This window comes from Marmota marmota, unplaced genomic scaffold, assembly GCF_001458135.2.
Source record: "Marmota marmota marmota unplaced genomic scaffold, marMar, whole genome shotgun sequence".
Lineage (NCBI taxonomy): Eukaryota > Metazoa > Chordata > Mammalia > Rodentia > Sciuridae > Marmota > Marmota marmota.
In genome coordinates, this window is record NW_025999949.1 from 29590219 (window position 1) to 29617485 (window position 27267).

General features: G+C 56.6%; 1 protein-coding gene across 2 annotated transcripts in view; it reads right to left on the reverse strand.

Annotated features, from left to right (window-relative positions):
- Positions 1-354: 354 nt before the first annotated feature.
- Ndrg1 (N-myc downstream regulated 1) overlaps positions 355-27267 on the reverse strand; it is a 51524-nt gene continuing 24611 nt past the window's right edge. For both annotated transcript variants that reach the window (XM_015486504.2, XM_015486505.2), the window contains exons 4-16: positions 22227-22332; positions 20541-20661; positions 18315-18377; positions 17508-17568; positions 16513-16599; positions 14064-14120; positions 11413-11516; positions 10526-10582; positions 9547-9598; positions 8407-8454; positions 6452-6487; positions 5024-5075; positions 355-2186 (exon numbers count right to left, since the gene is read on the reverse strand). In XM_015486504.2, the coding sequence (XP_015341990.1) occupies positions 1975-2186; positions 5024-5075; positions 6452-6487; positions 8407-8454; positions 9547-9598; positions 10526-10582; positions 11413-11516; positions 14064-14120; positions 16513-16599; positions 17508-17568; positions 18315-18377; positions 20541-20661; positions 22227-22332 (1056 nt within the window). In that variant the 3' untranslated portion in view covers positions 355-1974. The remainder of the gene's footprint in view (positions 2187-5023; positions 5076-6451; positions 6488-8406; positions 8455-9546; positions 9599-10525; positions 10583-11412; positions 11517-14063; positions 14121-16512; positions 16600-17507; positions 17569-18314; positions 18378-20540; positions 20662-22226; positions 22333-27267) is intronic.

The window sequence follows — 27267 nt, forward strand, 5'->3', positions numbered from 1 at the left end:
AGGGAGAACTACATCCTGGAGTCTCAGAATGGGGAAGGAATGTTAAATGTCTGGTTACTACTTTCATAAAAACGGCAATATTTGGATAGATTGGGTTATATGGGGTGCATTATTAAAATGAGTTTCCCTGTTTCTTCCTACTCTTTGAATGTGGCTATTAGAAATTTGAAGTGACCTCTGTGGCTGATAGTTCTGCTTCTCCTGGACTGGGATGCTTTAAAGCAAAAATCCCAGGGGCGAATGAGAGTGGCAGGGCCCTGGGTATCAAGATGTGCAATCCCTTCACCGGAAGACTCATCCCCACGCTTGATGTCACACACGACCTCTCAGGTAGAGGAAAGGGACACAAGCCACTGCAAAGTTACAAATTTATTGGTCTGGAAATAAATACAAATATCTCATTAAGAAAGTCCTCTGGAAAGACTTGGACAATAGTTTCTGGTCTGCATTCAGCCACTCTTGCCTGGATCCCTGCACGAGGTCAGGGAATCCTCCGCGTGGCCAGGTGGCAGGTAAACTGAGTCACTGCCTCTCAAGCACCTTGATGGCAGGACTACTTCCTTCTGCCAGCTCGAGGGACCTGGAAATCACCAAGGCCCAGCGGCTGATGCTCAATATTCGATTCACTCTGATCAAACTTCCTATAAGAAAATCCACGGTTAGCCAAAATGAAAATCAAAAGGCAGTAGTTCAGGAACTGGACAGCTGTGCTGACGCTGCTCAGAAGAGTCGGTGGCACTGCCCCACTCAGCAGAAGGAGGTTAGAGGGGTGGGGAGAGGGGTGGCAGCAGACGCAAGGAAACTCCTGTGGAATGTGTATTCCAGAACCCTCGGTTTTCCCAGCCCACTCCCCACATGAAAGCCCATCCCCAACAAGAGCAAAGAGTTCACCTGGAGACAGTCATGACCCTAGGTCAGAGACATCCAGCTTTCAAGTTCAGATCAACCCCCCGAGTCAACGATTGGAGGCTGGACTTAACTCCATCACAGATTCCTGGGAAACAGCCTGGGATCCACAGAAATCACCAGGGCACTGGATCCCAGCACAACCACCAGAATCCCTTAACTTCTAGTCATCGGGGCCCCTCCCGCCCCCCTCCCCACCCTGGAGACCCATCACGGCCAGGGACAGCTGACCAAACGTCTCCCTCCACTCCAGAGCGTGAGCTACAAATCTCAAAGATGTGCCCCATGAACAAAAAGAATCACTCAGTCACATAGGTGGGAGGGAGGCGGGGGCTGCCGGGGAGGCAGACGGCGGGGCTAATGCCTCCGACACGTGCCAAGGAGCACTCACCCCAAGCTGTTTTGTAAACACAGCGGGGTCTGCGGCCGGCTTTCCTCGTGTGTTAAAAGGAGACCGGGGCAACAGGTTCCCGTGCCTCAAAAGCTTACATCTGCACCGACAGCAAAAGCTGACTCCTTCGAGTGAATTACACGGACTTACTTTTCTTAATGTTCAGCCCCCACCTAAATTCCACCTCTTTTTCTACCTTCCTGCTTTGCCTATGTAAAAGAAGTAGCCACACTCCACCTCGTCAGAAATGGGTGGCTTCTGGGACTTGGGCTAGTCTGTCTGCAGTGGGAGAGGAAGCAGGAAGTAGGTGGGCTGGGGACACACCAGGTGGTGGAACCTGGAAGCCGCTCAGCCGCTCAGCCCGAGCTGGATTGCAAAGTGTTTGCTGCCGGTTTTTGTTTTGGGCAGCTGGGTGTCTCTGAGGGCGGGTTAAAGAGTGGCAGCCAGGCCACTAGTTACTGAAAACAGGACACAAAGATGCCTCCTTCTGTAGGTCCCCCACTGCCCACCCTTATCAAAGAGGCACCCTAGACAGACCCAACCTGTCGTCACCAGAGCTCACTCTTACAAAATAAGCTTTGGATTAATACCAAGTTAGTGCAGGGTGCAGGCAGAGGCGGGAGGGGCTGGAGGGGAGCCGCTACAGAGACCAGAGTCCAGGGCGCGGGCGCAGCCGCCTAGCAGGACACCTCCATGGACTTGGGGCCCGCGCTGTTCCCAGTGGCACCCGAGTTGGGGGTGATGTCCAGATGGGCTCCTTCGCTGGTGTGGGAGCGGCTGCGGGCGCCCTCGCTGGTGTGGGAGCGGCTGCGGGTGCCCTCCAGGGAGGTGACGCTGGAGCCGGATGCGGTGCGGGACCTCATCAGACGGGTCATGCTGGCAGAGGGCACTGGGAAGACAGAAGACAGCAGGTTAGGGGACGGAGACCTCCTCAGAGGGACCAGATGGACCCCTGTGGATCAGCCTGGCTGAGTCCTCTTCCCGTCCCATCTTAATCCTCTGGGCTGTCCAGCCACCTGCACCTGATGTCTCTGTGTCCATCAGAGGGGGACAGTGAAGTCCAGATGGAAAAGGACTTGCAGCCATCACATGGCGAGGGAGCTGAACCCAGGTCTCAGCTGAATCCCCATTCTGCACCTGCTCAGCAGTGTTGTGACCCTGGGAGTGTCCCAATCTGAGCCTCCCTGTCCCCATTTCTAAGGTGGTCCCTCCATGTCAGCAGTCAGGAGGGAGGACACAGAGGCCCAAGGTAATCCCTGCACCTCAGTGGGGGACAGGCTACACAGCAAGGTCTGGGCAGAGCTGCTTGTTGTCTGTCTGCTCTCAAAGGCTGCAAGCTTCCAGGGACAGGTGACAGCACTGCCCACTCTCTGAGAGCTTCTCCAAGACTTAAAATGCCCTCGTCCACAGCAGGTGGCTGACAGGGTGGAAAGACAACAGAACAACCCTCCCCACCTGTATGGGCCCACAGAGCATTGTCCCCGATTCATGTCCACTTGGAACCTCAGAATGTGACCTTACTGGAAATAAGATCTTTGCAGAGATAATTAGCTAAAATGAGTCATTCTAGATTAGAATGATCCCTAACCCAGTGGTTGGTGTCTTTAAAAAAAAAAAAAAAACAGACAGAAGCAAGGGACAGGGCCAGAGTAGATGGAGCCGGAGACTGGGGTGCTAGTGCTCACGCCACAGGAGGCCCAGGGGCTGGGCTAGGCAGAGGCAAGGACGGGTCTTTCCCAAAGTCTTTGGAGGGAGCCTGGCCCTGCCAGTACTTCAGCCTCAGACTTTTAGCCTCCCAAACTGGGAGAGAATACTTTTGTGTGGTTTTAGGCACCTCTGTGTGTGGGGATTTGTGGGGGCAGCCCTGTGAAACTAACACCCCATCCAATGGAAACTGCCTGGTTGAGGTCGTGTATGGACAGTGGAGGCCAGCAGCTATGAATGTGTGTGTGTGTGTGTGGGGGGGGGGCACCTTCATTCCATGGGCATGCGGGCCGGCTCTCTATGGTAGACACACACAGAATTCATCCTTGCTGTACTGAATTCCTTCCTCAAAGAGTGAATTTTGAATCCGGAAGGGATCGGAGTTAACCCCCGACCCGTGGCTCCCATGTTTTCCCTGAATCTACTTCTCCACCCCAAATCCGGAAGGCTAGCTGACTCCCCGGGGCTATGGCACCATCCAGTGATCCGGGTTTGCCAAGGTTAGTGCTGCTGGCCCACCACACACTAGGCTCTCAGTGAAAGGTGGCTTTCTTCCTCTGGGCCAGAGCCTGGGATTGTAGCTCTTCCTCCTGTTTTCTCCAAGACCCGCAGGGTGCTTTGGCCGGGAGAAGCTGAACTTGGGGATAAAGCTGGAGTAGAAGCTGGCTTGGGGGAAATAGAAACAAAACCTTCCTTTCTCCCTGGAATACATGTTCAAAACAGAAATCCAAGCCCATGGCAGGCTCCAGGCAAGCCAGCCAGGTTCACATCACTTCCTGCAAGGTCAAGGGAGCCGAGGGGCAGGTGGGCAGGACAGGAGGAGGTTCTGTTGGAAGAGGGCATCCCAGGACATGAGTCCTGCCCCATGCATGCAAATCAGGCTTCCTCCTCTCCACCGTGCTAGAAACCAACCGTGGCCTAGACCCATCTGGAGACCACACTGGTTTACCAATAATACTATTTTACTCTTTTAAAAGGAAGAACAGTTTAAGGAAAAAACAAAAGATGGAAATTTCAAAGTCTTCCTGGTTAGGAAGAGCACATGAATTGTAATTCCCAGCCATAGGCAAGGAAAGGAGAGAGGACCCTGTTGATGTGCCCACTAGTACTGACCATCTCTGCTGCTGAGCTGGAGAGTTTAAACTGGCCATTGTAAGTCCTGGTCAAGGCCTGGCATTTCTAAAAAAGGGCCCGATGTGTCTGACTAACAAAATGTAGCCATAAAGCAAGAAGGAGCGAGACTTTGAATTAAGCTTCCATCTGTCTTTCCTTTCCCAAATCTAATGATTAGGCAAAGACATTCCATCTCAGCTCTAAGCAACTTCATCACCCACATAAACAGTATTGGTTTATAAAGGGCGCCCTGCCGCTACTTGCTTAACCTCTCCAAGCCTCAGTCTGCACTTATGAATGGAGGTCAAGAATCCCTTGTAGGATTACTGTGATGCTTAAATGAGAAAAATAAAAGCTATATTCATCTTTCTCACTACCACTACCACCAGTTCTCCACCTTCATCCTCATCACCACAACAGGTAGACTCTTAGGCAAGTACGTAATCAAAATGCAAAAGACGTTCATCACTTTGCTCTTCATCATGTTCTTGGTGTTTACAGGCACAACCCTCATCTAACCCTAAAATATCCCTGTGAAACACCTTTTCAACAGCCACCTGCAGTCACAGGCTGCATAATGACGTTCTGATCAACTAAGGCCATCCATGGATGGACACAATGGTGGTCCCTTAAGACTATGTGCTTAGTGATGTCATAGCCCTCTTGCTTTGGATAAGCACCTGTCTGATGTTTGCCCAGTGACAAATCTGACCACGATGCATTTCTCAGGACGCCTCCTGCCATTCAGCCATGCGTGACTGTAAATATGTCTTTCTCTGCCCTGCCCAGTGTTCCAAGAGCTGAAGCTGGACAAAGTGATACAGAAGTCTCATCCAAACCTGGCCAGTGCACAGCCTCTCCCCTCCCACCCCTGCCCCTGCCCCTCCGAGCCGGGGACGCCACACTCACTGTATCCCATGCCCTGCACGAAGTACTTGAAGGCCTCGGCGAGCTTGGCTGGCTGTGAGAGAGAAGAGACAGAGCAGTCAGCGGCTGGAGGGACAGGTCGCTAACGGCCACCTGCCTGCGGTCACCTTCATGCAAGAGCCCGGCCTCAGCCACCATGTGTTCAGGGGACAAACCACAGGAGTAAAGGAAAAACTGTGGGATAATTACGGGGCCCAAATTAGCTCTGGCCAGCAAAGAGCAGTTCCAGTTCTTTTCCTAGTTGAGTTACATGACCTGTCTGGCCAGCTTCTTCTGTAAAGTGGGGGTGGCATGCCCACCTACGGCCGCGTGCCTCTGTGGGACCACGCTGGAGGGTGCTGCGCCCAGCATCAGGACCGAGCTGCAGCAGCGTCCCGTGACTCACTGTGCTCGGGGACCTGTGGCATCAGCTCACTTACTCTGACACCTCAGGAGGGTAGTGCTACTGTAGGACGTGTCCCAAGCCACAACTAGTACAAGGTGGGTCCTGCAGATGGACCCTGAGGTCTCCATGTCCTCAAGGCAGCTCACGGTCAGTAGCAGGAAGGAAGGATGGATGGAGGATGGATGGATGGAGGATGGGCTGAGGAACAGTGGATAGGTGGGTGAAAAAAATGGATGGACAGGAGGAAGGAAGGATGGACAGACTATGGATGGAGGGTGGATAAAAGCAAAACAGGACTGATGGAAGAAAGGAAGGAGGAGAGAGAGATGGACGATAAAAATGAAAACAAGAAAGGTGGAAAGAGCTGGCTGCATGGTGGCGGGATGGGAGGGAAGGCGAATGCCTGGTTCTGACGTAGGAGGTCAGGGGAGGTGCGCAGGCTCAGTAACCCAACCCTGAGCCCCTGCCTGCGTCTGCTCCTCCTCTCTCCTCTGCATCAGTGGCAGGTCCCTGCCCCACTTCCCACACCTCCACCAGCTCCTGTCGCCAACCTACAAAGACCCAGATGACATTGGGCTATGCAAAGATTGCCCTCTGGGATTTGAGTGACAATGGGAAAAAGGGGCAGCGGTATTAGGGTAGCAGACAGGGGACCTCTGTGTCTAAGACGGGAAATATGCACACATGCGCCATTTGGTGTCCAGTCCTCGGTCCCTCTGCTCTGGGCTTGGGCTCCCTGGGAAGCCTGCGATCTCTGGGACAGGCACCCAGATTCTGACCCACGACCACCAGGCTGTGGGCCCCTGGCACACCCGCACCCGTGAGCCCCCGCAGCCTCACTCCTCAGGGCTTGCTGGGGAATCGGGGAGACCTCGAGCATAAGCATGTTACAGCCAATAACACGTCCATAGACCGTCACCCAGCGGCATAGTAGGGAGTGAGGGACCAGGGTTAACAGGGTCACCCAGGGAAGTGAACTCGGCCACGGAGTGGTGACCTTCAACACAAAGCCAGGTGGCACTCACCTGGGAGATCTGTGGGAGGCCGCCACAGTCCGCCATCTGGAAGGGAGAGAAGCTGGTTAGTGCCAATACCTCACCCAGGCAACCTGTGCTCTGTGAGCCAGAGCCACACAGGCACCCAGTGCTCACTGTCCACAGGGGTGACGATGGGTGGCACACCACGACCCACCAGGCAGGACTGCTGCCCACCCCAGGCCTGCCCTCCCAGCAGCCAGCTGTGCCCCCTTGGCAACACGACTGGCTGCTCAGGAGGTGCCAGGCCTGAGGCTGGCCTGGAGCTCACATCACTCGTCCCCAGACATAGGAGGTCCCAGTGCCCCACCAGGAGGCAGAGCCTGGGGCCAGAGAGAGTTCCAGGAGCCTGCTAGAGTCCGAAAGGGGTCAGTGCAAACGGCCCGTGGGCACACGCCCCTGCAGATGGCTCAGAAGGCTTCGGTGTCTCCCGGCCGGCCACCCTTCAGAAACGCTCTGACTTCCAACTGAATCACCAAGCCTAAAGCCACCGCCACATTCACAAGGCCATTTTGGTCCCTGTGAATCCCTGAGGTGGCTGAGCAGGGCTGGGTCTCCAGGGAGCAGTGTGGGAGCTGGAGAAGGATGAGGCTGCTAAGAGGTGATGGCGGGGAGGCTGAGGCTACCTTCTGAGCGCCACCTGCAATGCCCCTTCACCTGGGCATCTCGCAGCTCCGTGAGAATTCAGGTAGAACTGGGCTGGGGCAACTCTGCGGAGCAGGTGCATAGTGGAAGGATCTTTCTAGAACCACGCTGAGGTGGTTCTGATCCTACATCCACCATCAGATCAGCCTCCTGTTGTCACTCAGGCCACCTGTCCTTTGTTGTGGGTTGAACTGTGTCCCCCAAAGTACCCTGAGTGGGACCTCGCTTGCCGATGTGATGAAGCCAAGCTGAGGTCATGCTGGATCAGGGTGGCCCTACAGACCACTGTCCTTAAAAGAAGGGGGGATCCGGATGCACACCAGGGCCACCCAGCCATGTGATGATGGAGGTGACCGAGACCCACGCACAGGCCAAGGAAGGCCAGGGACTGCCAGGGACTGCAGAGACCACCAGGCCCCGCAGAGCCTCAGACAGGGCGGGGCTGCCCACACCCTGATGTCGGCCTGCCAGCCTCCACGACAGGGAGGAAATAAGAGTCTGCTGTTCTAAGCCACCTGGTTCATGGAACTTGGTCACGGCAGTCCCCAAAGCATAGCATTATGAAGGCGGGCTGAGCGACTGCCAACCTTGCAACTTCCTTTTGGGGGGATCTTGAAGGAAAATATATGCAAAAAGCCCAGCGCAGGAACCAGCCATTCCCATTCTACCTTGAAAGATTGCTGGGAGGGACAGTGGCCTCCAGCAGCCATGTTCATGTCCTTCCCCCCCAGTGCTGGGGAACGACTTCATCACACAGGTCCCTCCCGGTCACCTGACCTCCGCGGGTACACCCAGGTCGGGGACGCCCATAGGAAGGAGCCTGCTCTTGTGCTGTCCCCAGATGAGGCTGTCACAGACAGGCAGCTTTGGCTGTGCAGGCAGCTGACCTCCAGGGTGCCAGGACACTGGCAAGGGTGCCACAGACCCTGACCCAGCTCCAAGAGAGCAGGTGTGCGCAGGGGGCTTCCTGGAGGCAGCCTTGCCCTTCCTTGGCCTTGGGACATGTCCTCAAAGGACAGGCAGATCCCCGGGGAGCATCCTGCCCCAACCTGGGGAGCACAGAGACCTCTCCAGGACATTCCCAACCCAACCCAACCCTCCCCATGCCCCACAACCCGCAGCCCCAGAGGGGGATCCGGGTCTACTCATCTCTGCAGCCTCAGGCCACCTGCCAGCGCCCACAGAGGTCTGTAAGTCATCCATCAAGCCCTGACTTAGCCCCAACCAGGCCCAGCTCCACTTTGCTGAGCCCCTGGGAGTTTCTCAGGAGGAAACAATGCAAAGCCCACTGTTCCCCGTACCTTGAGGAGGGTGGTCTTCGTGGGATCCAGTTTTGAGTTGCACTCCACCTGGGTGACGGGGAAGAACTTGGTCAGATTCTACCTGACGCAAAGTCAAAGCCCTCCTCCTTCCCTGTGCTCTATGCCACCACCAGAGGCTCTGTGTCCCTCATGCAGAAGAATGAATGTGGGCTTTGGGGTTAAACAGATGTGGTTTTAAATCCCAGCCCTGCCATTGCCTCCGGCAAGTAGTTGAACTTCTTGAGCCTCCATTAATGGGGACAGCATCTTCTTTCAAAGGGCTGTTATGAAGACTAGGCAGAAAACAGAGGATGCTCTAGAAACATCTGCTAAATGAATGGCCATGCTTAACTAGCCACTATCGGGGATTCTACAGTCTTCACATCCCAGTTCCTGTTCTTCATATTAAATCACATCTACCAAGATGATTCCTGTCTTAATTTTGTCAGTGGCCCTCTGAAAAGTGGCATCCAAAATTAAGCAGTATACCTATATTCAAAATTCCTAAAGAAGAACCATCAACCCCCTTAATGTGAACAATATGTCTCCATTGATACATCCTGTGATTATCTTCAGTGAGTCACACGAGACGAAAAACTCATGGTTCATTAGAGACACCCAGGTCTTTACTACATTCTGTAGCTTGCTGCATAAGACATGTCACCAATCTAGGACTATGACCCCTCTCACCCAAGCCTCCCAGCTCCCAAATGTGGGGTATCACATAGTTCGAGTCCTCTCTGTCTCCACAGCACCGAGGTGAGTATTAAGGGGTAAAAGGAACCAGAAAGCTCTGTCTAAGCCCGATCCCCTGCCACGCTCCCCGCCAGACAACCGGGCAGCAGTCCAGGTGGGAGGAGCCACCTGACTCCAGAGGAGAGGGGAGTCCCGTGGCCAGGAAGCCAACGTGTTCTGCACACCCATGAAAACAAGCCCGTGGGTGGGGACCCCAGAGAGGAGCCAAGGAGAAAGGCCAGGGCTGGGCTCCCTGCCCAGAGGCCAGGTGACATTTAAACCATCCCCTGCACTGACGGCAGCCAAGAGGTAGGGGCGGCAGGGAGACTGCCCACAGCATCACCAGACGGATGATCATCGGGGTGCCTGATGACCGGCAGAAACCAGGGGTTGATTGCCACATACCACAGCGTCCACGGCAGGAGAGTTGTCTCCGACCACCAGCAAAGCAGGGCACCTGAGGTCAGGAGAGAAAAAAGGAGTGAGCACAGGTCACACTCCCAGGCCTCCTGGCCGGGCCAGGACTCTAAGGAAACCTCCTGGTTTCCCCAGCATCTTGGCTCTTCGACGTCACTCTCCCCAGTCTCCATTCTGCTCTAGTAAAATGGGTGAGTAGTCCTTACACCTCAGTCTAAGTTTCAACCAGAGAAGTTCTGTGTCCTGGAGCTCCTATTGAAAGTGCCCTCTCCTCCATGCCAGGCCCGATGGCGCACACCTGTGATCCCTCAAGCAATTTAGTGAGGTCTTAGCAACTCAGTGAGACCCTGTCTCTAAATAGAATACAAAATAGGGCTGGGGTGTGATTTAGTGGTTGAGTGCCCCTGAGTTTAATCCCAGTACCCCCCCAAAAATAAAATAAAAAGTGCCCTCTCCTCAGGGAAGGATGCACATGGCCAGTAATCAAGACAGAGATAAGAACGGTGTGAAGGATGAAGTCAGTGACCTGTATCTAGTGCCCCAGGGTCAGACCCATGGTGCATCTGGGAGGCACAGAGACACTGGCACCATGGGTGGGACCTCAGCTAGCTGTGTCCACCTCCTCCTAGATTTGCAGGCTCTCTCAGGGTACTCTGTGCCATTAATCACTCCCAGGCACCAACATGGTGGCTCAACAAAGGTGTGAGGTCCACACTGCAGTCACCTCCAAGAATATGGCTGGCGTTCCTCCTCAGAGACCACCCCCGTGGAGCCCCCCACCCTCCAGAGCTGATGCAGCCCCACAGGGAGAGGTCAGCTCCTGGGCAGGACACATGGGGGCCCATGGCCTGCAGCGTCCACCCCGAGGGGGGGAATCCTGCCAGGCTCTGCAACAGGCCCTGGAGCAGCCACAAGCAAGACAACAGGCAGCGGGTGCCACCTGCAAGGGTGGGGAGGGGCCACTCACTGAAGGGTGACGGTGTGGGTTCCTGGCATGGGCCGCTCAATCTCCAGGTCCCGGCGGCTACGGACAGGAAAGGCATCGTTAGCATCAGCGGACCCGACCCTGGAGAAGCCCTGGGGGTCCCACTACTGGCCTTTCTGGACATACCCACACCAAGACCTTCGTGGGGTCATGTGGCTGTCAGGACACCACCGCCTCTTGGTGTGCACAGAAGCAGTTAAGGGGAACTCAGGGCTCCTACATTCCCAACAGAACCCACCTCATTTTGTCCCACATTACTGTCTTCTAATAGCACTACAAATCATGCCCTCCATTACCGAGGGACCCTGTCTCCCTGTGCCCCTGGTCAGAGTCCCCACCTGACAAATGGACCAGCCTCCCCATGGTCTCCCAGCCTCCACTGGTAACCTGAGTCCTGTCTCACAAACCAACCCTGAGGTCTCTACGGGGTGGCCGATGATCTCTGAAAACCCAGACTTGCTCTTTCTGCTCCTTGTGGCAAAGTCTCCAGTGGCTTCTCAGTGGTGTGAGGTCCACACGGCCAGCTCAGCACCCAGAAGCCTCCCTGATTCCTCCCACCAGCCTGTGCATCGCTGCTCTCTCTGTTCTGCTCCCAGTGCCCTTCCTGAAGGTCAGCCACATGGACCTTCCACTAGTATGTGGCAGCATCTTCCTGGACAAGGGACGCTCCCTTGGGACAAAATGTCTGGCTCCATGGTCTGGGGCAGAGGCTCAGACCCTCACCAAGCTTCCACACCTGGTGTCCTTACCAGGCGGCCCTGCCCTGTTAACTCGGAGCTCAGACCCAGGGCCGGCACCCTCTGGGAACTCCAAGCCTCCTCCGTCCCCTGGTTCCCAGCCTGCGGCAGGGGCTGAGGCGGGCGCGGTACCTGTTGTAGGCATTGATGAACAGGTGCAGGTTGCCGGGGTTCATGTCGTTCAGGATGTGCTGGCGGTAGGTGTGGACTACCTCCACGTTGCTGTGCATTTCCTCCTGCGTTTGGAGAGAGGGAAACAGGCTCAAGGTGCTGCGGCCTGGGCGGGACACGGCTCTGCCTCCTCCAGGTTATTCAGGCACAAAGTGAATCCAGGAGACCCGGTGGAGCCCAAGGAGGGCCTGAGGAATGCAGTGGGCAGCACTGGATTGTGAGGCCCACAGGCAGCAGGGGGACCAGCCCTGGAAGGCACAGCACAGCCCAGGACCCCCTGGCTGGGGAGTCTCAACTTGGAGGCAGGCCCCTGGGCAGACAGCTTGGTCCCACCACTGCCCCTCTCTTGGGCAAATCCTTTAACCTGTCTGGGCCTCAGGTGCCTCAAAAGTGTGTGTTTGGGGTGGGGGATGGGGGCTGCCTACCTCACCAGGCATAAGACCCCAGCAAAGGGTGCACAAAGTCCTTTGCAAACCAGCCAATCTGACGCAAATGTCAGCAATTACTTTTTTCATGGAGGGAGTTAAGATTTTTATACTTGAAAAATCAAAACCATCTCCTGCACTAGGAAGTCACTGGAAAGAGGGGGAGTCTTGTTCCCAGCAGACAGCCGAACTCGGCAGAGGTCCGCTGAGGCCTCGCTCGCTGGCTGCTTTCTGTACGGGAACATGATTTGGGACAAACAGGCCATGTGCTGCTTGGTTTCTAGTGCATACAGTGGCAGGCGCTGTGGTTGTCACGAAAGGATCTGATGTGACCAGTGGCAACCAGAGCAGGGCAGAAGAAGAAAGAAAACCAGCAACAAGCTCCAGCTGCTGAGAGTGGTTCACAGTCACTGGAGCAGGAAGGAGGCCAAGAGGCTATTAAAAGAAAAATCAGGAAATGGTTCCAGGAATCGAGCTGGGATCTCTGATGCAGTCAGACGGGTGGCAAGGGGAACAGGAGACTCCACGGCCCGACCTCCCGGGCTCCAAGCTCCTGGTACGGTCAGGATGGACACCCGGGCTGCAACTCTTACCTTACCTTCAGGGAACCAGAGATGCTGGCTGGGAATTGTTAAGAATTCCTAACATGCTCAGGGCAGAGGAAAGGCCTCTCCAACTGGGGTGAACCACAGAGGAAAAAGACAGCTGTAGTGAGCCGAAGAGTGGCCCCCAAAGACGTCCACATCCCCCCAGCACTTGCGGGCATTACTTAGGAAAAGGGTCTTTGCAGATGTAATTAACTAAAGGATCATCTCAAATCTATGGTCAGTGTCCTCAGCAGAGGACAGAGAGGGAGAGTTGAGCCAGGCAGAGTCCTCCTCGGCCATATGCAGATGGAGGCAGAGATCAGAGTGAGCAGACACAGCAAGGAAGGGGACCCCTGGAAGCCAGGAGAAGTGGGGAAGCTCCCCAGGGCCTGTGCAGGGTCAGCAGCCCACCAACATCTCTGCACCGTGAGAGGGTGGCTTCTGTTTCTGGAAGTCCCTTGGTATACAGCAGCCACAGGGAACTGGACACAATGGCCAAACCTGGTGGACACCCCTCACCAACCCCCAAGCAGGGCATCTTCTGTTGCCCTGGACTCGGGAGGGCACCAGACAGTCACATGCACTAGCTCAGGACAGAGAGTGGTGTGGAAGCCACAGACAGTAAACAGACAGGTCACCTAGAGGCTGGGAAACCAAGGGTTTCCCCAGACCCTGGATTTGCACCCGAGCACACAGCACCCTAGGCTGCCAGCCCTGGCGACGGTGAGAGAGGTAGAGCCCGAGGCAGAGGCCAGGCTGATCACTGCCTGCCACGGGCCTGGCTCTGCCACTCTCAGTGAGCTAACTCTGCAAACAGTAGCCCATCTCAGAGCCAGGAAAGAGCAGGTGGCCAGCATGGGCAGGATCACAAGAATGGACATTGGAGACAGACTCATGGGTTCCAATCCTCACCACAGTGCTCCCCGGCTGTAGGACCTTACATAAGTCACTCAACCTCTCTGGTCTCACTTTTCCTCATCCACAGACTGGGAATGGAACAGTATTGATCCCAGAGATCACAGAGCTCCAGAGCAGATTCGTGAGCCAATACTTGCAAAGCCCTTAGGGCCAAGCCTGGCACCCAGCTAACCCAGGACAAGTTTGCTGTGGACTTTATTTGTAATAACCCCAAACAGAGAAGAGCCCTAAGATCCATAAGCAAGTGAACAGAAAATAAACTGTTCCATCCAGCGGAACGCCCCTCACACCGAGACAGAAGGAAGCACGGACGCCCCAACGGTGTGGGCGGATTTCTAACTAATCGCCAGAGTGAGAGACGCAGACCCTGCGTGGCACCCTTCCCACAAGTCCAGGGACACGAACTGCCCTGGGGAGACAGAAGCACAGCAGCACTGCCTGGGAGGGGTCACCACGGGCACGAGGAAGCGTCCCAGGGAGACGGAGATGTTCATTATCTTGATTTCGGTGATGGTTTGACAGGTGTACGCACACACCAAGTTTGTAAAACAAAATACGTGCTGATTACCGTCCCTCAGTAAGAGGTTTGTAAAAGGGCCTGTGTTTAAAGAGGGAAAGAAGGGCCCAGGAGAGAGCCGGTGAGCACCCCAGGGTCACCTGTCCGCCAGGCCACGCCACTCACCTTCCCAAAGAGGTGGGACACCACCATGTCTGGCAGGGCTTGAGTCCATCCAGAGATCTGCAGGGAATAAAAGCAGGTGTGAGAGAAACCAGGGTCCACAGCACTGAGGAGGTCAGCAGAACCCCACTGCCCAGGGGAGAGCGGCATTGCAGGGTCCCCAGCGTTCGGGTCTTGAGGACACCCCTCCTAGGGGGTTGGTCCCCAGAGGCCCGTGTGTCAAGGTTTGGGCCCCCACATGGTGCTGCGAGGAGGTGGTGTGGCCGTCAGAAGGTGGGGTCTAGTGGAAGGTACTCAGGCCACTGGGGTCATGCCCTTGAAGGTGACAATGGGACCCTGGTCTCTTCCTCCCTTTTATCTGTTGCCTCCTGGACACAAGGCAAGCGGCTTTCCTCGGCCACAGGCTGCCCACCGTAGTGTGCTGCTCGCCACAGGCCCCAACCAGGAACTGAGGCCCCCAAAGCCGGGACCTGAGAGCAGACAGTCTGTGGCCGGACGGAGTGGCCGAGCCTCCCCCCATTCCCTGCCTCCGAGCCCCGGGCTCGGGGTGCACAGAAGTGGGGTCTGACTAGGACCCAGCCGGCTCCGAGCTTCCCCTGCTCCAAAAACTCCCCAAGTTCTCAGCAAAGAAGCCCCTGCGCCCCTCTTCTGGACACGCACTGAGCCTCCTGGGACACACCCCAGGATCTGCTTAGCCCTGACTATCCCTCCTGTGTCACGCTCTGGCTCTGGCTCTCTTCCTCAAGTCAGTTTCCTTTCTCTGAACTGACTGAGGTCACCGACGACCCTTCCTCTCTCCCCCCAGCAACAGGCTGTGCATATGGCAGGAGCTCCGTGAATGCCAGCTTACACCAGGCACTCCATAAATGCTATGTATACTGTAGGGGCTCTGTAAAGACTGAACATGGAGAACAGGCTCCGTGAAGGTGCTGACTTTAGCACCGGCAGGGACTGATGGAGGGAGGAGCTCTTGCCCTAGGGTCCCAGCTGACCCCTTCCTGTCACCTCCCCATGATGTGGTGCTGTGCATTACAAGACCTGCGAGGGCTACAGGAGGCAGTCGGCACCCAGCCTGACACGCAGGCCAGACCCAGGCTGCCGCACCCAGGTCACAGCTCCCCAGGGCTGGGGCTGAACGGGAGGGCAAGGTGCACAGAGCAAGGCCACAGCTTGCCTCCGGCTCCAGTGGGCCATGTCCCTAACCTCCACGCCTGGCTCACAACAGCTGTCCAGAAGCCAAACAGGCCAGCCAGAATGTCACTTCCTCTGCTGGAAAATCTAATAAAAACCAGGGCATGGGCCACACTCCTGCAAGTCACATCACCCAGGAAGTAGGGCGGGGCTCGAGGGAGAAATGCACAACAGGACGGGGGGTGGGAACCCACTCGACCCACGAGCCCTGTCCCCACAGCCACCCCTAAACTTGGCAAAAACATGCTTTCACGAGACGCTGGGTCACCCCAGCCTGATGGCTTTGTGCTAATTCATTCAGAACTATCCCTCCCTCCTTGGCAGACACTGGGGCCTTTATGGGAAAGAAAGGAAGGAAAAAAAACAACAATAATCATTTTTAAAAGATAAACAGGGAACCTCAGGACAGCAGCCACGGCAGGGCTCCCGGAGACAGCTCAAGCCACTTGGCCTGCAGGCAGCTGTCCTGTGGCTCAGGCCTGACTGTGCCCCACTCTGGCCCAGAAGCCCCAGCCCCAGGGATGGTCAGGCCCAGGGACCTTGGTGTCCAAGTAATTATACCCAGTCCCAGATCCGCCCCTAGCTTGTGTGACCTAGACCTTAACTTGACCACTCAGACCCCAGTTTTCTCTTCTGTGAAAGGTTAGGAGAACCCCACCATGAGCGTGAAGTGAGGTGAGACAGTAGACTACAGGAGGGCACGGCAGGTCCCAAGTCGGGTGAGCCAACTACTGTGGTAAACCTGGGGCACAGCCACGGCTCCCAGACACGTCAGGAATGGAACCCAGGAGTCCCTAACCACTGAGCGACATTCCCAGCCCCCTCTACTACTTTTCCTCTTTTGAAGCAGGGTGTCACTAAGATGCTGAGGCTGGCCTGGAACTTGCAGTCCTCCTGCCTCGGCCTCCTGAATCACTGGGATTGCAGGTATACATGGATTCTTAAGAAGCTTTTGTCTTGTTCGTCTCAGGAAGATCGTTCATCAAGATAGTCAACAGTTGAGAGAAGCCGAGCAGGTGACAGGAGCCCAGCAAATACTTAAGGATTGAGCCATGCTTATGGAGCTGGCTGGGGGACCCCTGTCCCTGTGGCACCCCTGGCTTAGACAGCACGGTCCACTTGAGTCTTCTGCGGAACAAAGAGCAGGGCTCGTGTTTGCCATTCTGAGCACAGCGAGGGAAGCTGCGCCAGGCTGAGGCTGTGTGTCCCTGTCCCTCTGCATCTTGGCCCCCACCAGCCCTACCCTGGCCCCCAGCCTCACCTTGGAGGCCGCCCAGTCCATCCAGCCTTCCGCACAAGGGTTCACGTTGATCAGGACGAGGCCCTCCACCATCTCGGGGTTGTTCAGCTGCAATTAGAGACACGAGGTGAGTCAGACAGCCCAGCAGTCTGAAATACGAGGAACCTGGGGTCAAACGGACACTTGAGAGGAGCACCCAGGAAAGGGCCAGTGTGGGGCACCAGGACAGATTGCTGCTCTCCGTCCTCCACCAGCCACTGCCCAGGCAAAACTAGCCCCGGCCTTCGAGAGAGCAGAAGGAGGAAACTGCAGGAGGAGGCCAGCCCTGCACTGGGCAGCCTGGGCTGGTCCCTGTGGCTCAGTCCCCAGCTGTTGGAAGGGTCAGCAACCCACCCAGCACACAAATCAGGCAGGCAGGGAGACATCTGCCACTCGATTACTCCTGGGACACACGTATATACACAGGAGCCACTTGAGTCCTCTTATTAACCGGCTCGGAGCCAAGATGGCCAGACATCTGTGTTCGGGCCACATCCCCAACCTCCAGCAAACCACAGCCAGTATCAGGCATCAAAACACCTACGACTGAATAAAGTGGGTACATGCATCCTCAAAAAACTGTTGGATGATGATACAAAGGGCTCAGAAGCACTTTCCACGGGCTCAAGGTCCCAACGGTGGCAATGGTCCTGCTGTCACAGGAGAATGGGGCACAACTCGGGAGGGGACCGTCCTGGGCACGAAGGCATGCACCCTGGACGTGAGAGCGTGCCCAGTGCATTGTTTCAGCAAAGGAAATACAATGAAATAAAATAAAAGCCTCGGGTCTGTGCGCGAGAACACACGTCACCCGCACACGAAGGGCTGGGGCAGCCCCGTCCCAGGGCTCCCTTGGGGACAGGAAGTACAGCGCATTTATTTTTCCCTTTTGGTCTTTTCAGTGATTTTCCAAAAGTCTCTCTTAAATCTTGAGTTAATTTTATTCAAAATGTAATATCTTCAATGCCAAGACTCACCGCAAAGCGGGTCAGGATGTAGGCGCCCGCTCCTGTGCCCATCCCGATGACGCTCTTCAGCCTGCAGGCGGGAGGGATGGGTCAGGTCTCAGGAGGAGCCACTTGAGTCCTCTTATTAACCTCTTATTATTAGTCCTCTTATTAGCCTCAGCACTGCCGCACCGTCCCCTTGTCCCTAAGAGCCCCCTCTCCTCGGTGTCTGTCCAGTGCAGTGAGGGCACCCTGACGGCCCCAAGTTTAAGACTCCACGGAGACCAGCAGCTTAGACCTGCCCCTGCCCCTGTTCTTCTAGGTGGCCGCCGAGGCTCCGAGAGAGGCCTGGCATTCACAGGAGGGCCACGAAGGTGCCGCTTCCTCCCTCTCCTGAGCTTTATTTTGGATTCTAAAATTTGGAATGAAAGCAAATTGGACCAGAACCAGGAGATATTATCAGCCTAACTTGAAAGGCTCAAGCGGGAAAGAAGGGAGCACTGGCAAAATAAGAGTCTGCACAGAGACACTGAGGTCTCAGGCAGCCCCATTCCAGAACGTTCCATGGAAGAGACTAGGTAGAGGAACAGCAGGCAAGGGCAGGGTGGGGGGTGAGGCTGCCATTAGGTGCCATAAATGCTCAAGAAGAAAGGCTCAGGTCCTGCAAGGCCGAGGAGGGTGTCAGGAAGAGCGGGCTGCACCGGGGGCGCCTGCCTTGCCTCTTCTTTAAACTCCAAACTGCACTTCAGAGGCCAGGCCAGGTCAAGGTCAGGGAAGAAGAGGAGGCTGGGCCAGCCTCCTCTGCAAACTGTCAGGGAGGTGACCTCTCGCTCTTACCCGAACTGCTGAAGGACCCCAGGAAGCATCTCGGCCAGTTGATCCATAGAGGGGTACATGTACCTGGGGAAGACGGGGAAGGCAGGAGGTAAGAGCCGGACCCAGCTACGGGCTCACCCCACTCACCCACCTTGGAGCATACCCCACCCGGCTTCCCCAGGCTCGCTACCCCAGCCAGAATCCCTCCTTTCATTTTGTCAGGAAACTTTTTACGAGCTGCTTCCTCTGTCCCGGGTCCTATGGGAGAGTCCCACGCAACACACAGCTCACTAACCCCAAAAGACTCTACGAGGCTGCTGCTGTGGAGACTATAAACGTCACTGAGTGTAATAGGCCACTTGCCCTCCCAAGACCAGTGGACGGTTGGCCACAAACAGCTATCTCTGGCTTTGGAAGGAAGCGTCGGCGTGGGCTGGAAGGCCACAGCCTCAGTCTCCGGGAGCAGGAACTGGGACAGGCGCGGCTGAGTTCTACCAACACGAGTCAGGCCCGGACACACGCCCAGCTCTCGGGAGGCCACCGGAGAGCATGTGAGCTAAGCAGACATGGCCCAGCCCAGGACCCAGCTGGTGAGTCAGCGGAAACCAGCAGGCATGACGCATGGCCGGGCTACAAAGGGAACCCGAGGGCTGAGAGGGGACACCCAGATAGGAAGACCCACTCTGCTCCGGTGGGCAGGAGGGGCTTCTAGGGGAAGTGGCCCTGAGGGCCCTGGGAGGCTGAAGAGTGTCAAAGATGCTGTCTAGGAGGGGCCGGCGTGTGCACACGTCCTGCCACGGCCAGGAAGAGCTGGACGGTGTAACCCCAGTGAACCCAGCGAGCCTTAGGAGAGGGGGGCAAAGACATCCGGCCCCTTCCAAGTGCCACAGCTCAGCATGGGCCCGAAGCTCCCTAAGGGACCCTGGGGAAGCCGCTTCCACCTGCAGGGCCTTCTGCTCCCTCCCTGCCCCCAGGTCTGGTGCAGCAGGGGGACAATGGGATCCTGTGCAGGGCATGGACTTCAGGGCCAGGAGCCAGCAGGGGTCCCCACCCTGCATGGCTGACTCAGCACTCAGAGGGCCTGGCAGACCCCCACGCCCAGGCTCCAGGCAGCAGGAACAAGCCAGGTCCCTCCCACACTGGGCCCCACCCACCCACTCTGGAGTCAACCTAGTGATCTCAGGGAAACCACCCTCCACGATGGTCTCCAGATCCACTGAACAAAGTCCCTGGAGGTGGACATGCTCCTAGGACCTCCCAGGGGAGCTGGGAGTCTCTGCTTTACCCAGTCTTTCCAACAGTTGGCCCCACCTGAGCAGCATGTCTTCTAGTTGACAGTTAACTGTGTCCCTTTGTTTCAAAAGATTTTTATCTCTGATCCTACCACAAGGAGTGGGTGTCCCTTCCCTTCCTCTCTGATAAAGGTTGATAATTTAGAACTCTGGCCACTAAGGAGAAAGGACATCTGCCGGTAAATGCCAAGAAGGCCTTTCTAGAAGCCTGTAAGCCATGGAAGCCCCCCACCCCCACATACACCAGGTGCTCCTTGGGGGCCAGCAAGCCTGGCCATGGCTGCACCAGGGGACCTAAGGAGAGCTGGGCAGGGCCAGCGCCCTGGAACAAGGCAGTCACATGTTCCAAGGACATGGGTCTCAGCAGACCCCCTCACCCCAGCTATGTGACCTTGAGCCAGGTGGCTAACCTGCCAGGCCTCTCTTTCTACGTGTCGAAAACAGAGCTCACAACAGAGACCACTGGCCAGAGAGATGCAGGGCAAAGGCCATTTATAAGTAACAAGTTGAAGCCTGGCCCAAGGAGGCGCTGCATCGGGATTACTGCCTTCCCTCTTTCTTCTCAGCTTCCTAGGTCTCCTTCCCCCTTGACCAGTGGGTCCTGTCAAACTGTCTCCCAGGTAGGTCCCACGCAGGGTGAACCCACCTGGCACGAAGCCAGCCCAGCCAGAAACAGGGGTCAGGGTTTCATGGGCACAGTGTGGGGTGCTAAAGAGTCCTAGAGACAGACCATGGATGGACCGCGGCACAATGTCTGCCCTGTACTAGACGCCACCAATCCTTAAAAATGGTTAAAATGGTCAATTTTATGATCTAGGTCTATATAGCTACAAAAATGGTTAAAATAGTAAATATTATATTTTATCATGATTAAAAGTTTTTAAAGCCAGCTCGACGCTCCCACCCCCAGATTCCACCCCACATGGCTCCTGCGGCAGGAGGACCCCTGTCTCACCCCACGGGGAAGGAGGGAGCACCATCCTGCTGGCCAGGGGCGTCCACGTGGCAGACGGCAAAGTGCTGGGTGATCTCCTGCATGTCCTCGTAGTTGAAGAGGGGGTTGTAGCAGGTTTTGTCTGGAGAACAGGAGGGGGGGGTGGGAACGGGAAGGGAGTTAGGGGAAGGAACAGTTAGGTGGCAGAGGGCAAAGCACATCTGTTCTACTTTCACTCACACTCAGCAAGGGTGCCCTCCTCTAGGGATAAAGACAAGAGTAGGTCACAGGCAGGGAGCCGGCACGGGGTGGGGACGGTCAATGAGCCCTGCCGTTCGTGAAGCCAGTGAATACTAAGCTCCTACTGGTGCTGGGAGGGGCTCTCCGTCTGGCTCCTGCCCCTCCACGGCCCCCTCCACGGCCATGGCCTCATGTCCACCCTACTCCCTTTCTCTCGGGGTCTTCTAGGCCCTCAGATCTGGGGACTGAGCAGGACACACACCATCTTCAGACAAGGAGAAGCACAACGGATAAAGCATGGACCCTCCACTTAAGTGGCCTCGGGCCAGGCTGCCAACCGCCGGGGTCCTGAGGCAAAGATGGCCAGCCAACCTTTTCCTGCTGGACACACAGCTGGACTACATTCCCCAGGGTCCTTGTAACCACAGGCTGCCAGGTGACTGGGTTCTGGCCAACCACATGCAATGCTCACAGTTTCCTCTCCACATCTGCCGCTCAGACCTCTGAGTTTCTTCTCTTTCACCTGCCGGATCACAGGAGCCAGCAGGAGCTGCTGAGGACCCAGGGGATGGCAGAGCTACTAGTTACAAGGGCCCCACGTCCCTGAGTCCACACATGGGACACGTCTCACGGAATACCCTCGACTGTGACGGACTGAGGAGAGAGGCCCATTCTTGGGGCCTCTTGCTACAGCATTCAGCCTACCCTAACCCTGGGCTAAGCAGGGGAGCGGCAGATCTGACGCAAGTGCACTGCCTTCTCAGGGTCCAATGAAACAAAGTGAGGTCTCCAAAAGGCCCTGGCGTGGGACCTGGTACGTGATGGACACGAGGGACAGACGGGGAAGACACAGGGAGCATGAAGGGCAACCTGGCTTCCAGCAGCTGACCTCATCCCTGCCCCGAAGGCTCACAAGCTGTAGGAAAAGGTGGAAAGGAGGCAGTTCTCCACCCCCAATCAAGCACCCTCCTGCACACTCCAGCTCAGATGGCGCCTTCTGACTCACCGCAGAAACTCACCCCTGTTCCAAATCACGGGAACAGGGGCTAGCTCCTATTTTACCCCTTTATGAAAAATTGGCCACCCACACGGTAACACTATCTGGTCATCTAAAGAATTCCATGTCTAAGCCTTCAGAGCAGCACTATCCATCACAGCCCAAAGCAGAAAGGGCCCCGTGTCCAACAACTGGAGAGCGGAGAGAGCAATGTGGCACGTCCATACAGTGGAATATTATTCAGCAATAAAAGAATGAAGACCTGATACAGGCAGCAGAGGGCCCCCTGTGCTCCAGGTTCGAGGACAGCGCCAAGCCCCACCAGAGTGCACGCAGGGCTTCCCAGGCTGTGGCAGGAGATCCTCCCCAAACAATTCCAAGAAGTCCCCAAAAAGGAAACAGCTAGCTCCAGCCCGTCCTGGGGGACCAGATGGCCACCCAACCAGGGAACCAGGAATCTCAGAACTCACGGTTCATGCCAATGTCGTGGTATGTGAGGATGACGGGCCGGTTTCCCTTGGGGGTCCCACACAGCGTGACGTGCAGGGAGCCATGTAACGTCTCGATGTCCTGCTCCTGAGGAGAGACGGCAGACAGAGGCCCGTCACGTGGGGTCAGGGAGCCAGCGTGGCTGTGCTGGCTACCGACACCGACGTGCCTCCCACCGTGTCGGAGGAAGCTCCGAGCACCCCTCTCATGTGGCCCCAGAGCCTTGAGTTTCAGGCAGCAGATTTCTCTGGCTAGAAACCACACCCAGAAGAAGAGGGAGGGAGGAAGGAAGGGGGAGGAGAGCTCCAGGAGGAGGCCCAGGAAGGAGTCCCGGTGCCCACCGTTGTTAACTGCACAAAACGCAGGGGAAGGGCCGCCCCGTGGCCTTCTCTACAATGGACTTTGTTTTCTCCATCCAGAAAACTGAGGCCATCGCAACTGAGCTTCCCTGTCTACCCCGTCTCATGCCTCACCTGTCCCATAGGTTAGTCCCCATGCGATGGACGTCTGGTGATTTGGGGTTGCCCAGAATTCTCTTCCCATTTCCCAGCTCAGCCTCCAGTTTCCTTGGGAATTCACCCCATTCTCCCCCCAGGAGGTCTGTGATGCTCACTCCTGCCCCCTGTTGCACAGTCCAAAGCCGATTCCTGCACCCCACCTCCCTGTTGGTTGCAAGGACACGAGCTGGGTGAGGTAGATCAGAGCCAACTACTGCAGAAGTGGATGGGACTGGACAGAGCAAGGCTAGGAGGGCTGGATCTACAGCAGCCATATTGTCATCACGAGGATGAGGGCCTGCTGAGGAAAACCCAGGCAGACCAGACACAAAAAAGAGGGGAAAGAGCTCTCAGCACCGGTGTCTACCACCTGGAACGGCTAGGTGGGCCACAACTTCCAGCCCCACATGAGCCATTTGGGGTTGACCAAGAGTCTTGAATGATACCATGTCCCTCCTCCTCCTCTTCTCCCCCAGCCTCACAGAGTCAGGTGGCTCCCCTCCCAGGCACGGCAGTTCCCCCGACAGCTTGCTCAAGCCGCCTCCCCCAGTGGCCCCCCACTGTCCTTGTACTAAAGCCAGCCACCAAGATGTGACCTACCCTGCCTGGTTGTGGAAAGAGGAAGCCCAGAGTTCACAGCCTCCTGTGAGACAGGAAGGGCTGCAGGGCCACCACCTAGGAGCCCTCTTCTCAGCTTGGGCACGTGGACCCCACTGGTCACGTGGAAGGCCGTCGGTCCCCCCTCCTGGGGATGGTGGAGACCCACAGCATACAGCAGGTGGCGCTGTGCGTATTGCTCTCCTGTGAGGCCAGGAGACCCAGCCACACCCACTGTCTACACAGGCTGGGGCGGATCACACCTTGAGGTTCCCAGGGAGACTGAAGCCGGCTCAACTGCAACCAGCCAATGTGCCAGGCTCCCAAGTAGATCAGAACTCACAAGCTACAGGAGGTGGAGGGGTCCCAGGATGGCAGGTACCTGGGTCACGGGAGCTGAAGAAGAGGACTGTGGCCCCCCAGGGGGCTGTGGGAAGAGCCAGAAAGGCTGGAATCCATAAAGCCAGTAGTTCCCCAACCGGGGAACGGACCCCCAGGCCCCCCCTCAGGAGGATGGAAGCTCGGTATCACTTTAACCAAAACGTGAAAATCCTGTCCCCATCCCAGGCAGAGGGATGCAGGGACTCCCAGCAATCACCTCACAGAAGCAAAGCAGGCCAGCCTGGGGCCACCGCGGTGCCTGGTGGAGGGGGCTGACCCTCCCAGGGTGCAGAGGGCCTGCCAGGAGACGGTGCCCACACCGGCCCAGGACAGAGAAGGCTCCCTGGTAGTGCCCAGGCCCACCAGGACAGGGTCTGCCTGGCCATCTGCCTTTCACCCCCCCCAAATAAGTCACTGGATACCAGAGCTCACCGTCTTCCTGTCCCCTTCCTGTTTTGTCAGGGCCCAGCACTTCTTTCCTCCCATAACAAGCGCTGGAAAAATCCATGGCCTCCGGAGCAACGGCCCAGCCCAGTGGGGCCACAGATCATCTGTGGGCCCTGAAGCCATCATGGGAACAATGGCTTATTATGGGGCCACATTCTTTATTGTCTCCCAGGCTGACCCACATGGCTCCTTCTAAAAATAGGCCAAGCCAGGCGGTCCCCTACGCCTGCAGACCTCGCCTGCAGACCTCGGGGTCCAAGTCTGCATTCCACCCTGCCCATCCCACTGGGCCTTGAGGTCCTCGCCTCTCCACCTGGGTTCCTAAAGGTGGAGACCACCACGTGGAGTAGGACACAGCCCCCAGCAGAAAGGGGGTCCTTGGCACATGCAGCACAGAGTTGAAATAGGGTGGCAGAGCTGGGACACCTAGTCCACTGGTTAGACTGTCTGTGGCAGCCCCCAGGGTGAGGGTGGGAGCAGATTTTGACTCGTTCTTTGGTGATCTTACTAACTACCAATCTTAACTGGAAGGGCCTACCCATCAGTCAAAGGGGGAAAGGCCAGCTGGCCCTATTGCTGGTCCATGTTCAGGCCTGGCACAGCCATCTGCATGCAGAGGGGCTCAGTGTCCACTGGCAGAGCCTCTGGAGCCCTGGGTAATGTCCGCAGTATCCCCGTGCATCCTCCACAGGGGCACCAGTCTCCTCTGGATCCACTCTCCAGCACCTCTCTCCAAACTGCCACACACTCATCAAGTCCTTCTGGACACCCAGGATCAGGGAGCGGCTGCACAGCCCACCTGGCTCGCCCTCACCAAGGAGCACAAGAGGTCATCGCCATGGCCACTGCCTCAGCCTGCCCGACCTGGTGCCTGAGCAGGTCTTGGAGGAAGAGGCGTTCACCATGGTTGGCCTCTTAGGAAGGACAAAGGCCTGGGGCTCAGGAAGTGGAAGTGACATTGGGGCACACAGGTGCAGGCTACCTCTGGTCACAGGTGGCCCTAGGGAAGAGTACCTGACACACAGCCGCAGGAACACCTGCAGACCAATTCTATGGGTGGAGAAACCTAGGGCACTTCCCCAAGGTCACCAGCTTGCAGAGGAAGAACCAAGGTTAGGGCCTTTATCTGCAGGGTCCTGTGTCCTTGTGCCAAGGGTCTGCTGGCCCCCATCATCCCTGACGAGGTCCAGGTCCACCAGCCCACACATAAAGGAGGAGGAGGAAGAGAGGTGGGTGCTGGGGTGCCGGGGCACCAGAGCCTGTGCCCCACGTTACGCACTGTGCTCAGGCGGTTCTGAGCCAGCCCTGGCGCACGCTCTCCATCAGCCAAAACCAGGAAGACTGCGTCTGAGACTGAATGGGAGAATGAAAATAGCCACAAACACACGCCATTGTCCTCTTCAGTCCTAAAGGAACGCTCTGTCCTCCTGTCCCTGTGGGGATCAATCACCCACTGTCCTGCAGGGAGGAACTTGCCGTATCTCCCACGATCTCACCGACACGAGGCACCAGAAACCCAAGCCGCCACCAGAAACCGGTGGCCACAACCGCAGGATGCTCTGCATGTCCTCCAGCCTGATGGGGGAAGACCTGGCTCGGGCTCACTGGAAGACCCCTGGCTGGGACAATGGTGGGAACACACACCCCCTTCTCCACCAACCAGAACCCATCCTGCAGCTCAGAGGCAGACTGCACAAGTCCCTCCTCAAGGGGCCTCACCCAGCTGGGAAGGTACAAGAGAGAAAAGCCAGGCCACACTGATCTTTCATTCACTGATCAGCGAGACCCTAGAGAGGTACTCTCTGGAGGTGCAGGGTGGTGGCGGTGGTGGTGGCGGTAAGGACCTTCTCAGTCAAGGCACTTCACCCCAGGCCCTGCCTGAGCATCCTACATGTGCTTGCTCAGCAAATCCCCAGAGACCCATCAGGGAACAGCCATCTGTTCTGCACAGACGAGGAAACTGAGGCTGAGAGAGGCCGAGGAACTTGTCTAAGGTTGCACAGCTGGAATGGTGGAGAGGGCCTTGAGCCCCACTTGGATTTGGACAGTCCAAGTTCAAAGCCTGCTGTCTTTAACATCCCTGTTTTGCACAGAGTGCCAGGTGTTACGTGAAGAAGGGGTTCCGGAAGGCTTGACACGCAATCCACAGTGGTCTCGCTAAAGGGGGCCACAAGTCAGGCTCCCCACATTTATCTGACTACAGCCCTGGCAGCTCCAGGTGCTGGAAGTCCACGCAGCACAGGATGGAGAGGTAACACTCTCCTGTGCTCTGCTAAAGCTGCCGGTGCCATTGGCGACAGGTACACGTGTCCGTGGGCAGGTACGTGAGGGTGGGAGGGGCTCAGGAAGGACTGGCCTTCAGGAGAGGCCGCCATGCCCCCTCGTTCCCTTCTCTGGCTCTGACTGCCCAGCAGCTGCCTCCTGGAGCACTGTCAACCCCCTGAGGGACACTTGGGGACTGACGCCATCTACACTGCCTGAGCCAGCAAGCAGTAAGCACTGCACCTGCTGCTGCAGTCTACACTGCCTGGAAGCTGCTGAGTGGGGAAAGGCCCCCCACTCCTACCCTGAAGATCTCATCTCTCTGGCTGCCACTCCTGGTGAGGGAGCGCCGTGACCCACGGCCGACTCTTGCTGTTTGTCATCCCAAACAGCCGAACCCTTCTTTTTTACAACAGAATTCCAATTGTGGACCCAACAGATTGTGCCTGATAAAATTCCCTTCCCCATTCCCTCGCATCAGAAGATGGTCAGAGGCTCAGTTCTGGCCAGGACAAATTCAGCAGAACTTGCTGGGGCTTCGTGGAGAGCTTTGTTTGTTTAAGGATCAACCTTGGAACTTTCCTCTTGCCCCTCCACCTGCTTCCTACCTGGAGCACGGATAAGATGCTGGGGACTTAGCAGCCAAACTATAAAGGAAAGACAGGAGCTACAATCAGGGTGACAGAAGAGGGAGGAACCTGGGCAGGGTGACATTCACGGCACACTGGACTAGGCCTTCCAGGTGTCAGCAAGAACAGCAAACATTTCCTGGTGAGGTCACTGCTTGTTGAGTGACATTAACCCTAACGACACATCCACCACGTGCCCTTGGCCAAAT